Consider the following 12,650-nt stretch of genomic DNA (forward strand, 5'->3'; position numbering starts at 1 on the left):
ACTATTGGGCAGTTTGGCAAGGACTACAGGACTAGTGCCAATTTATAACACTGCCCTTAGTCGCTAATCATAATTTGCTGAAATTGTTTGCATGACAATGGCTAGTAGTGAGCATCCTCTATGTAGATGAAGTCTCCTGGCAATGTACCCCAGGGCACAATCATGATTGGGGGAAATACATTTGATTTTCATGAGGGTGTGGGTGTGGGTGGTTTGTAAAACCTTTTTACTGAAACATTTATACCTATGCCTGACATTATGGGAAAACAATAATGTGCTTTCTTTAGAAGATGGTGTGAATTGAAATATGGAGAATACAGAAAACTATATTAAAGTGTCTAAAGAATATGGTTTATTTATATCTATTTACAACAACAAAATAACCGAGCACCTATTATGTTGGAAACATAATTGAGTATTAAAATTTAAAAAAATTAAATGCTGATCTCAGATGAAAATCCTCCCATTGAAAATCAAATGGTTTCTCCTCAGGGTTAGGTTAATTGCTTAATTTATTACCTCTTAGTCTCAGCAAAGTTGATGAATGAATATTATTTTTATTGGCGGGATCTTCCTTCTTTATTGCAACACATGTCCAGGCTATAGTATTGTTCATGAGCAGTGACTGGATTGGATGCTCTATCATTTCATGCAAGGTCACTAGTTAAACTTCATCATGTTGATGGTGTGGCCCAGATGTCAGAGATGTGGCACATCTGTTCCATGTGCGGTCCTGCTGTTGATGGTGTGGCACATCTGTTCCATGTGCGGTCCTGCTGTTGATGGTGTGGCACATCTGTTCCATCTGCGGTCCTGCTGTTGATGGTGTGGCACATCTGTTCCATGTGCGGTCCTGCTGTTGATGGTGTGGCACATCTGTTCCATGTGCGGTCCTGCTGTTGATGGTGTGGCACATCTGTTCCATGTGCGGTCCTGCTGTTGATGGTGTGGCACATCTGTTCCATCTGCGGTCCTGCTGTTGATGGTGTGGCACATCTGTTCCATGTGCGGTCCTGTTGTTGATGGTGTAGCACATCTGTTCCATGTGCGGTCCTGTTGTTGATGGTGTGGCACATCTGTTCCATATGCGGTCCTGTTGTTGATGGTGTGGCCCAGCTGTCAGAGATGTGGCACATCTGTTCCATGTGCGGTCCTGCTGTTGATGGTGTGGCCCAGCTGTCAGAGATGTGGCACATCTGTTCCATGTGCGGTCCTGCTGTTGATGGTGAGGCACATCTGTTCCATGTGCGGTCATGTTGTTGATGGTGTGGCACATCTGTTCCATGTGCGGTCCTGCTGTTGATGGTGTGGCCCAGCTGTCAGAGATATGGCACATCGGTTCCATGTGCGGTCCTGCTGTTGATGGTGTGGCACATCTGTTTCATGTGTGGTCCTGCTCTTGATGGTGTGGTCCAGCTGTTGAAGGTGTGTGGTCCAGCTGTTGAAGGTGTGGTCCAGCTGTTGTAGGTGTGGTCCAGCTGTTGTAGGTGTGGTCCAGCTGTTGTAGGTGTGGTCCAGCTGTTGTAGGTGCGGTCCTGCTGTTGATGGTGTGGTCCAGCTGTTGAAGGTGTGGTCCAGCTGTTGTAGGTGTGGTCCAGCTGTTGTAGGTGTGGTCAAGCTGTTGTAGGTGTGGTCCAGCTGTTGTAGGTGTGGTCCAGCTGTTGAAGGTGTGGTCCAGCTGTTGTAGGTGTGGTCCAGCTGTTGTAGGTGTGGTCCAGCTGTTGTAGGTGTGGTCCAGCTGTTGAAGGTGTGGTCCAGCTGTTGTAGGGGTGGTCCAGCTGTTGTAGGGGTGGTCCAGCCATTGTAGGTGTGGTCCAGCTGTTGTAGGTGTGTGGTCCAGCTGTTAGGGGTGGTCCAGCTGTTGATGGTGTGGTCCAGCTGTTGATGGTGTGGTCCAGCCATTGTAGGTGTGGTCCAGCTGTTAGGGGTGGTCCAGCTGTTGAAGGTCTGGTCCAGCTGTTGAAGGTGTGGTCCAGCTGTTAGGGGTGGTCCAGCTGTTGAAGGTCTGGTCCAGCTATTGTAGGTGTGGTCCAGCTGTTGTAGGTGTGTGGTCCAGCTGTTAGGGGTGGTCCAGCTGTTGAAGGTGTGGTCCAGCTTTTCTAGATGTGGTCCTGCTGTTCTGGGTTCTGTTAGTCTGTTTCACTTGAATTTTATTCTAGTTATATCACAGCCTGTCGGCTTGATGTGGGAGGAAAGACTGAAGTGTCTGTTGTTGAGCTTTGTGTGCTGTGGTACCGTACCGTGTGGTCTATACATGGTCCAGCTATTGTATTGTGCATCTTGTCTAGATGTAGCACAGCTGTTCTAGATGTGGTCCAGCTGTTCTAGATGTGGTCCAGCTGTTCTAGACGTGGTCCAGCTGTAGCCTCTGCTTCTCCATGTCACCAGCTTCTCCCAGCTGGGACAGAACATCTATGTACAGCTTCCTGAAACACAAACACTCCTGTCAGATGCAAGTCCTTCACATGAACCTTTCAATATATGATATAATGGTGCAGACAATATTTTGGTGGTGCAACCTGATTTATGTACTTGGTGGCACCTGGAGCAGGTGCTTTGTTTGTTTGTTTGTTGCACTCAGCAATATTCCAGCTTATGACGGCGGTCTGTAAATAATCGAGTCTGGACAGACAATCCAGTGATTGACATCATGAGCATTGATCCACTCAATTGGGATCGATGACATGCATCAACCAAGTCAGCGAGCCTCTTACGACAAGCATAGTCGCTTGTTACGGCAATCATGGGTTGCTGAAGATCAATTCTACCCCGAATCTCAAGTGAGCTATTGTCATGCTGCACTTTTCATCCCCAGTTCATACATCTGTCAATCAAAACATACATTTTGGTCATATCTATAAGGAACCATGAGGCCCATGAAGCTGAATCATGTCTCTGAAAGAGGCTCACAGAATCTGTTACTTTTCTGTATGTTATTGTGTATGTTTACGGCCCACCTGAGAGATGTGTCGACTCCGACTCCTCGCTTCTTCTCTAGGTCTCGGATGGCACCGGTGAGGTCTGGGATCAGCTGCACCAGCAGTTCGGGGTGCACGTCTGGGATCTTTCCCAGCACCTGGAACACCCCCTCTGTCTGCAGCCTCAGGTACTTCCCCATGTACCCCCGCACCACCGGCAGCAGATCAGTGCTGGAACAACAGGGACATCGACGCATGTTAAAATGAAAGGGGCCGTCAATAGTCCGTAGACAGTAACAGTTTTACTCTGTTACTAGGACAGGTGTGGTGAGGGGAGGTGAAATGGGGTTTAACATCACGTTCAAGATTATTGCACTTATATAGCGGTGTGTGTGTGTGTGTGTGTGTGTGTGTGTGTGTGTGTGTGTGTGTGTGTGTGTGTGTGTGTGTGTGTGTGTGTGTGTGTGTGTGTCTGTGCGTGTGTCTGTGTGTGTGTGTGATATTGTACTAGTCTGGACTGATGCCGATTTTATACTGCTAGCCCGCTCACATACCATGCCACAGTTTAACATGAATACCCCACTCAGACAAAGTATACTGACTCCGAGCTGACCAGTCCTTGTTTTGGCCCCTTAATGCCGAGCGCCAGGCAGGGTAAAAACAATTCCATCTATTAACATCTTTTGGTATGATGCGGCCGGGGATTGATCCCCCAACTTCGGCTCTCCAGGCTGACAATCTACTAAGACAGCTACATATGTCCTGTCCCTCCTGACTACACCTACACAGGTACAACGGTGGGGTTCTGGGCACAGGCCTCTAGCAGGTGCTTGGTGATGTGAGTGGAGTGTTGCTTCAGGGCAGGTGACGGCGCCAACAGCATATACTCCATGGACGTGCGAATCAGGAGCCTGCTGTCTCTGAAAAGATATATATATATATATATACAAAAGATACGATACTAAATCTTTTGAGTCAAATCCCCCAAAAATCTGCCCATTTCAATTTGTAAAGACTGAGTATTTTATTAAATTAAATATTCCGCATGCTTTACATGCTCTGTATGTAGGCATGTATAAAAAGAGAAAGAAATTTAGGCAAAAGTATACATAAAATGCACCTGTTGTTATTTTATTGAAGCAGTTTTATGTATTAATTAATCAGCTCCGAAAAGCAGCCAATATCAGGATTTCTGTTCCTGTACATTCACTCACTTTGCGATTACCTCCCCTCCTTTGGTTCGTTGAAGCACCTCGGTGACGTAGGCCAAACCCTAGAACAGGGAGTGAGTTGGGTCTAACATCACATGTCAAGCACGGGGTTGGGTCTAACATCAGATGTATCAAGGGGTTGGGTCTAACATCACATGTGTATCAAGGGGTTGGGTCTAACATCAGATGTATCAAGGGGTTGGGTCTAACATCACATGTGTATAAAGGGGTTTGGTTTAACATCACACGTGTAGCACGGGGTTGGGTCTAACATCAGATGTATCAAGGGGTTGGATCTAACATCACACGTGTAGCATGGGGTTGGGTCTAACATCAGATGTATCAAGGGGTTGGGTCTAACATCACATGTGTATCAAGGGGTTGGGTCTAACATCAGATGTATCAAGGGGTTGGGTCTAACATCACATGTGTATCAAGGGGTTGGGTCTAACATCAGATGTATCAAGGGGTTGGGTCTAACATCACATGTGTATCACGGGGTTGGGTGCTGACAATGTTGGGTCTAACATCATGTGTATCACGGGGTTGGGTGCTGACAAAGTTGGGTCTAACATCACGTGTATCATGGGGTTGGGTGCTGACAGAGTTGGGTCTAACATCACATGTGTATCACGGGGTTGGGTGCTGACAAAGTTGGGTCTAACATCACATGTGTATCAAGGGGTTGGGTGCTGACAAAGTTGGGTCTAACATCACGTGTGTATCAAGGGGTTGGTGTGACAAAGTTGGGTCTAACATCACAGATTGTCAGGAAACACTGGGCACCTTACCATCATTGTCTGGCACGTATATTCTGGCCCATAAACACTGGAAGACAGGTCATCACAAAATGCTACATCAGTTGAAAAGTTGATGTGCTTTTCCAAGGAGAAAAAGCCAGTTTTTATCAAAATGCAACATAAAGTTTTGAACGCTGATATCTTTGTGGGGGAGAATTAAATGGACCACATTTACACTTGCTTTTTCCCCAGTTGGTATAACATGTACTGTCTTCCACTATATTGATATCCTATAAAGTCTGGACACTTAGCAGACAATCTCATTAAAATCAGATCTTGGTTCTGGCTACCGCTAAACAAAGATCTGAGGACATCCCGTTACGGGTCACGTCAGAAGGACCTTTCATCCGACCAATCAGAGCGTTGCTTACCAGATCATGAAAGTGACAGTAGGAATGTGATTTCTAATCATGCAACCTCGAAAACTTTAACACGTGGTATTCATTATGGTCGGTCAAAGTTCGCGGAGGGTCCGTCTGACGTGACCCGTTATGTGTTGTCCATGATCTGGTAAGCGACACTTTGATTGGTCGGATGAAAGGTTGTTCTGACGTGACCCGTAATGGGGTGTTCTCAGATCTTTGTTTCGCGGTAGCAGGAACTAAGATCTGATTTTAATGAGATTGCTTACCAGGTTTATATTTCTTGTTAAGGTCATTTCACATGTAATCATAATGATATTATTATAGTTAACCACGTGGAAATACAAAAAGACAATTGTAGATGTGGAGAGGAGACTGACAGCGCTGGCAGACGGCGGCAGGGTCTGGTTCTTCAGCTGGAGGTAGTTGTTGTGAACCATCTCAAGGACAAGATGGCGGAGATCCACCGACTCCAGGCTCGGAGACTGGACGCACGACCCATACAGTGAACTCTGGACAACAAAACACACAAATTTCAAGTACCAATAACTAAAGTAGGAAAAAAAGATGTTCTCAATCAAGGAACATTGTTAACTCAATGAAGACAGGTTTGTTTGCTGGTTTGTTATCTAACACTGCAGTAAGCAATATTCTAGGTATAACAACACATAAATAATTGATTCTAGATCACATAAAGCAGTGGTTGATAACATGAGCAATGTCCTATGTGATTTAAGTACGATGACATGAGGTCAGCGAGTCTGACGTCTGGATCCACTCGGTCATCACTCATGACAAGCAGAGGTTGCTGGATAACTACTCTAACCTGGAATGGCTATGGATAATGAGACTTGTTTGTTTGTTTGTTTTGTGTTTGTTTGTGTGTTGTTTAATGCTGCACTCAGCAATATTCTAGCTATATGACGGCGGTCTGTAAATCGTGGACCGGACAATCCAGTGATTGACATCATGAGCATTGATCCATGCATTTGGGATACGATGACAAGCATCAACCAAGTCAGCTTACCTGACCACCCGATCCTGTTAGTCACCTCTTATGGGCAATGAGAGAGGACTAAGCCTAAAGGTGGTAGTTAACCGACATAATTCATACATAGCCGCCATTGTGACCTTGAATTCCACATTCATAAAGCGATCTTCACACTGCCAGTGTCCCTACTACATGTTAACATATGGATGTTACAAGAGATGTCAAACTCTCTGTGAGGAATGGTTTCTTGTTTCTCCGGAATCAAGCACAGCTGGCTCACAGTGAAAAGAGTGTCACACTACGAGTGTGTGTGTGAGTTATTGTTTGCCATGGTGAGCGAACGCTTTAACCACTAGACTTCCCCACTACCTTGTCACACCATGAAGTAGAAGTAATAGTACTCACAACCAAGGGATGCACAGCCGTCGCACTGGACCCAGTAGATTTCTAACAAAACAAGCAAAGGACGCTGCTCAGAAGATGGACATACATCCTTGGACACTGCTACATTGTCAGCAAGCAACTGAGTGTTGTAATATTATTGTCACCTACACCACAGCAGCCTGTAAATAATGCAGTCTAGGCCAGGCAATAATTATATACACAAGTCCATTAAAATGCACCATTCAATGAACCAAGTGAGTGAGTATTGTTTTACGGCACTTTTAGCAATATTCCAGGAATATCACGGCAGGGGACACCTGAAATAGGCATCACACATTGTACCCATGTGGGGAATCAAACCCGGGTCTTCGGCGTGACAAGCGAACAATTTAACCACTAGGTTATGCTCATGGTCCTGTATTGTTATTAGCTAGGTGAATTTCATTCTCAGCTTCCTGGGGAGTATTCCAGCCAAGCTGCCTTATGAGGCAGAGGTTGACAACATAAGCAAAGAGCTACACTGTTTAGGTACTATGACACACATTGAGTCAAGAAATACATTGAAAGCCATCCAATCCTAAATCTACTCAGCTCCTAGGCGAACATGAAGTACATTTTAGCCTTGACTACCAACAAGGCAACACAAATCTCAGTAGACAACTTATCTCATAATTCCTGAAATGATGTTAAATACCATATTTGCCGTAATAAGCGCCCAGGGCGCTCTCAAAATTAGAAATAGGGGGCTCTTATCAAAATAGTATTTTGGTAAAAAAAAACAGAGTTGAAAGATGGTTTCGTGGTTTATGCTGACAGCCTGAAATGTTTATATATAACAGATATATTTTTCCAGTTTTTAATTGCCCATAATTGAGGGTGCATATAACACACGAGTGTGTATTATACACAAATAAATAAGTGATGCTGATTGAGATTGTTCACTAGCAAGTATATTAGCAAATATCGCCATGGGCGCTTATAGAGGGGGGTGCTTATTACGTCAAATTCGGTAATAGTGTTTGAGACTATCTTGGAAACCTACAGACAGTAAGTTGGTCTAATGTCTCCAAACAGTATCTCAGTTATTGGAGGGATACCAGCTTACTGTGGGGTTGGTTGGTTGGTTGGTTTGTTGTTTAACGCCGCCCTCAACAATATTCCAGCTATATGACGGCGATCTGTAAATAATCCAGTCTGGACAGACAAATCCTGTGATTAATATCATGAGCATCGATCCACTCAATTAGGATCGATGACATGTATCAACCCAGTCAGCGAGCCTGACCACCCGATCCTGTCAGTCGCCTTTTACGACAAGCATAGTCACCTTTTACAGCAAGCATGGGTTGCTGAAGACCTATTCTACCCCGGAATCTTCACGGGTCAGTTTACTGTGGGGAGAAAGCCTGAGGTGATGCAGGCCTTACCACAAAGTGGAACCAACAAGCACAAGTGAGGTAATAAACCAGGATCACAGTCAGGGCATCTGAGATTCAATCAACAGATCCTGGCATGCCTAGGGGAAGCAACTCTACACAGCAAACTGCGGTGCCTTAGGTGATTAGGCCACCTGGGTCATCCCCTGATGATAACAGTTCTATGAAGACACCATGAGGAAATATAAGTACATTCTTTGTGTGTCTGTGTGTGTTTGGTGTTAGTGTGGAAATCCACAGAGGTAAAATCTAGAGGTCGTGTTGATTAAAAAAAGGCCAGAACTTACCAGGGGAAATCGTGTGAAGTACAGACTGACAATATCACCAAGACGTCTTTGAACATAGGGAGCCCTCTTGTACTCCAGCTTACCAAGGCCTTGGACAAACTGTAAACAGGTCAGATAGTAGAACATCATGTAAGCTCTTGTGGAAGGGCACGAAAAGATGAAATGCCTTGCATAGTTTGAATAATTAGGGTAACCAAGAAAAGGTTTCCAAAGACTTTCCAATTTTTTTCTGCTTTTGCATCAAAAGACTGAAAATGTTTTTAATGCCAAATCTGAATCCTATCACATTGCTAGACATGCTCCTAGTGTCAGGCTCTTCCAACATGTCCCTACCAGGTGCAGGTGAGCTACACTTCCATCATCATGTCCCTACCAGGTGCAGGTGAGCTACACTTCCATCATCATGTCCCTACCAGGTGCAGGTGAGCTACACTTACATCAACATGTCCCTCCAAGGTGCAGGTGAGCTACACTTACATCAACATGTCCCTACCAGGTGAAGGTGAGCTACATTTCTATCAACATATCCCCACCAGGTGCAGGTGAGCTAAACTTCTATCAACATATCCCCCCCAGGTGCAGGTGAGCTACACTTCCATCAACATGTCCCTATCAGTTGCAGGCGAGCTACACTTCCATTAACATGTCCCTACCAGGTGCAGGTGAGCTACATTTCCATCAACATGTCCCTACCAGGTGAGCTACACTTCCATCAACACATCCCTACCAGGTGAGCTACCCTTCCATCAACACATCCCTACGGAGTGCAGGTGAGCTACACTTCCATCAACACATCCCTACGAAGTGCAGGTGAGCTACACTTCCATCAACACATCCCTACCAGGTGGAGGTGAGCTACACTTCCATCAACACATCCCTACCAGGTGAGCTACACTTCCATCAACACATCCCTACGAAGTGCAGGTGAGCTACACTTCCATCAACACATCCCTACGAAGTGCAGGTGAGCTACACTTCCATCAACACATCCCTACCAGGTGAGCTACACTTCCATCAACACATCCCTACGAAGTGCAGGTGAGCTACACTTCCATCAACACATCCCTACCAGGTGAGCTACACTTCCATCAACACATCCCTACGAAGTGCAGGTGAGCTACACTTCCATCAACACATCCCTACGAAGTGCAGGTGAGCTACACTTCCATCAACACATCCCTACGAAGTGCAGGTGAGCTACACTTCCATCAACACATCCCTACGAAGTGCAGGTGAGCTACACTTCCATCAACACATCCCTACCAGGTGGAGGTTTGCCCTGACTGCGCTGAGAAACACTGGGTTCACTGGCTTGTCGGTCTTGAACAGGAAGTGGGGCACAATCATGGCGTTGATGATGGCAGGCAGCGGACAGTCCGTCTTGGACTGAAAACAACATCTAGAAGTTTTGAAGTCTGCTTGCTCGTCTTCATCAAAAAGGAAGAATGGATGACATTTGTACCCAACTCTTCATGAAATATGGCAGTTGGGAAGCAATCTCAGTGAATCAGATCTTTATCCAGATTCAATACCTCTGTTAAGATCTGAAGAAAATGAGCTTATGGAACAGAATGCTCCTCAACCTAACCTGGTGATTCAGTAATTGAAACAAGTCAGTCTCAATGAAACTGAAGTGAGACAACTTTGGACTTAGTACACTGTGTAGTTCAAAGATGGACCACAGCTTATGGTAAAGGTCACAACCAGTACTTTCATAACAGCCAGCTGTCAGTGTGACTGACTTGTTATGCCATGATAAGTGTTGTGACCAGCGAGTGTCATTGATTGTAACACAATATTGATTCAAAACTATTTGTTGAAATTTATCAAAAGTATTCTTCCAAAGGGCACAGTGAACATCGTAACATCTGCTCTGTGGCACACTCAAACATAATTCACTTTACCGACCATGGGACTTCACTCAGCCATTAATAGAATTTGCTTTCATAAAAAAGGTGAAATGATTGTAAAACTATAGTGAGATTGACTCCATGCCCACCTGTGCAAACAGCAAGGGAGAGCAGTACTTGATGAGGTGGCCAACGCTGGAGTAGAGCGAGGTGAGGGTGTCGACGGGCCCCATGTTGCGCAGGATTGGGGAGATGTGCTGGGGGACATTGGAGAAGTACCCCATCACCTTCTCCCGCAGCAGCATCTTCTCCCGCAGGTCCTGAAACATGGACATCATCGACATTATCGTCAGTCAGTCAGCCCCATTCTCTCCTTGGAGTACAGATTCGCTTGTATGACGTTGGTGGACAGCAGTAAGATGAAATATAACCTTTAAGATTTGTTTTGTTATTTATCAGAATCTGTGGCCAAAGTTATTAAACTGAATTGTTGCTTTTTCAGTATGAGTTCACAATGTGTGCACAATTTGTTTTGATGTTAATAACGGCGATTACATTTCAGGGAATTGCAAAAAATAATGCTTTTGAAAATAATATTCCCAGTTTTCTTTATTTTATTTTTTTTATTTGCCATTGTACAGAGTGATCTTAGCGCTAAGGTGATTGTAACTCCTACACTTTAACACAGACTTACAACAGCCGTAGCAACAGCATACATCGGCACCCTGAGAAGTTAAGTTTTACTTTTGTGTTAGAGTAGAGGTAGGTAAGTTACCTGTGCATTAGAGTACAGTTTGTGTAGAGGCCTCCTATACATTTACATTGACTTACGACAGTCGTAGCACTGAGTTTGTTTTGCACTAACGGCACCCTTGGAAGTTAAATTTTACTTATGTGTTACATTCAAGGCAGGTGAGTTACCTGTGTGTTAGAGCAGAGGCAGGTGAGTTACCTGTGTGTTAGAGAAGAGGCAGGTGAGTTACCTGTGTGTTAGAGTAGAGGCAGGTGAGTTACCTGTGTGTTAGAGCAGAGGCAGGTGAGTTACCTGTGTGTTAGAGTAGAGGCAGGTGAGTTACCTGTGTGTTATAGTAGAGGCAGGTGAGTTACCTGTGTGTTAGAGTAGAGGCAGGTAAGTTACCTGTGTGTTAGAGTACAGGTAGGTGAGTTACCTGTGTGTTACAGTAGAGGCAGGTGAGTTACCTGTGTGTTACAGTAGAGGCAGGTGAGTTACCTGCGTGTTACAGTAGAGGCAGGTGAGTTACCTGTGTGTTAGAGTAGAGGCAGGTGAGTTACCTGTGTGTTGGAGTAGAGGCAGGTGAGTTACCTGCATGTTACAGTAGAGGCAGGTGAGTTACCTGTGTGTTAGAGTAGAGGCAGGTGAGTTACCTGTGTGTTAGAGTAGAGGCAGGTGAGTTACCTGTGTGTTAGAGTAGAGGCAGGTGAGTTACCTGTGTGTTATAGTAGAGGCAGGTGAGTTACCTGTGTGTTAGTGTACAGACAGGTGAGTTACCTCTGTGTTACAGTAGAGGCAGGTGAGTTACCTGTGTGTTGGAGTAGAGGCAGGTGAGTTACCTGTGTGTTGGAGTAGAGGCATGTGAGTTACCTGTGTGTTACAGTACAGTAGAGGCAGGTGAGTTACCTGTGTGTTAGAGTAGAGGCAGGTGAGTTACCTGTGTGTTAGAGTAGAGGCAGGTGAGTTACCTGTGTGTTGGAGTAGAGGCTGGTGAGTTACTTGTGTGTTGGAGCAGAGGCAGGTGAGTTACCTGTGTGTTACAGGAGAGGCAGGTGAGTTACCTGAGTGTTAAGAGTAGAGGCTGGTGAGTTACCTGTGTGTTAGAGTAGAGGCAGGTGAGTTACCTGTGTGTTGGAGCAGAGGCAGGTGAGTTACCTGTGTGTTACTGTAGAGGCTGGTGAGTTACCTGTGTGTTAGAGCAGAGGCTGGTGAGTTACCTGTGTGTTAGAGTAGAGGCAGGTGAGTTACCTGTGTGTTGGAGTAGAGGCAGGTGAGTTACCTGTGTGTTAGAGTAGAGGCAGGTGAGTTACCCGTGTGTTACAGTAGAGGCAGGTGAGTTACCTGTGTGTTAGAGTACAGGCAGGTGAGTTACCTGTGTGTTGGAGTAGAGGCAGGTGAGTTACCTGTGTGTTGGAGTAGAGGCAGGTGAGTTACCTGTGTGTTGGAGTAGAGGCAGGTGAGTTACCTGTGTGTTACAGTACAGTAGAGGCAGGTGAGTTACCTGTGTGTTACAGTAGAGGCAGGTGAGTTACCTGTGTGTTTCAGTAGAGGCAGGTGAGTTACCTGTGTCTTGGAGTAGAGGCAGGTGAGTTACCTGTGTGTTGGAGCAGAGGCAGGTGAGTTACCTGTGTGTTACAGTAGAGGCAGGTGAGTTACCTGTGTGTTTCAGTAGAGGCTG

The 12,650-nt window shown here is 45.5% G+C and overlaps 1 protein-coding gene across 1 annotated transcript in view; it reads right to left on the reverse strand.

Annotated features, from left to right (window-relative positions):
• Window positions 1–12,650, reverse strand: part of LOC139475212 (protein MMS22-like) — a 52,539-nt gene that overhangs the window by 6,720 nt on the left and 33,169 nt on the right. Inside the window, exons 27-35 of the mRNA XM_071258462.1 lie at window positions 10,389–10,559; window positions 9,653–9,775; window positions 8,390–8,488; window positions 6,688–6,729; window positions 5,672–5,803; window positions 4,133–4,191; window positions 3,704–3,838; window positions 2,958–3,149; window positions 2,390–2,426 (exon numbers count right to left, since the gene is read on the reverse strand). Coding sequence (XP_071114563.1) covers window positions 2,390–2,426; window positions 2,958–3,149; window positions 3,704–3,838; window positions 4,133–4,191; window positions 5,672–5,803; window positions 6,688–6,729; window positions 8,390–8,488; window positions 9,653–9,775; window positions 10,389–10,559 — 990 coding nt within the window. The remainder of the gene's footprint in view (window positions 1–2,389; window positions 2,427–2,957; window positions 3,150–3,703; window positions 3,839–4,132; window positions 4,192–5,671; window positions 5,804–6,687; window positions 6,730–8,389; window positions 8,489–9,652; window positions 9,776–10,388; window positions 10,560–12,650) is intronic.

Source organism: Haliotis cracherodii, unplaced genomic scaffold (assembly GCF_022045235.1).
Source record: "Haliotis cracherodii isolate W230 unplaced genomic scaffold, xgHalCrac1.p SCAF_3, whole genome shotgun sequence".
NCBI classification, from domain to species: domain Eukaryota; kingdom Metazoa; phylum Mollusca; class Gastropoda; order Lepetellida; family Haliotidae; genus Haliotis; species Haliotis cracherodii.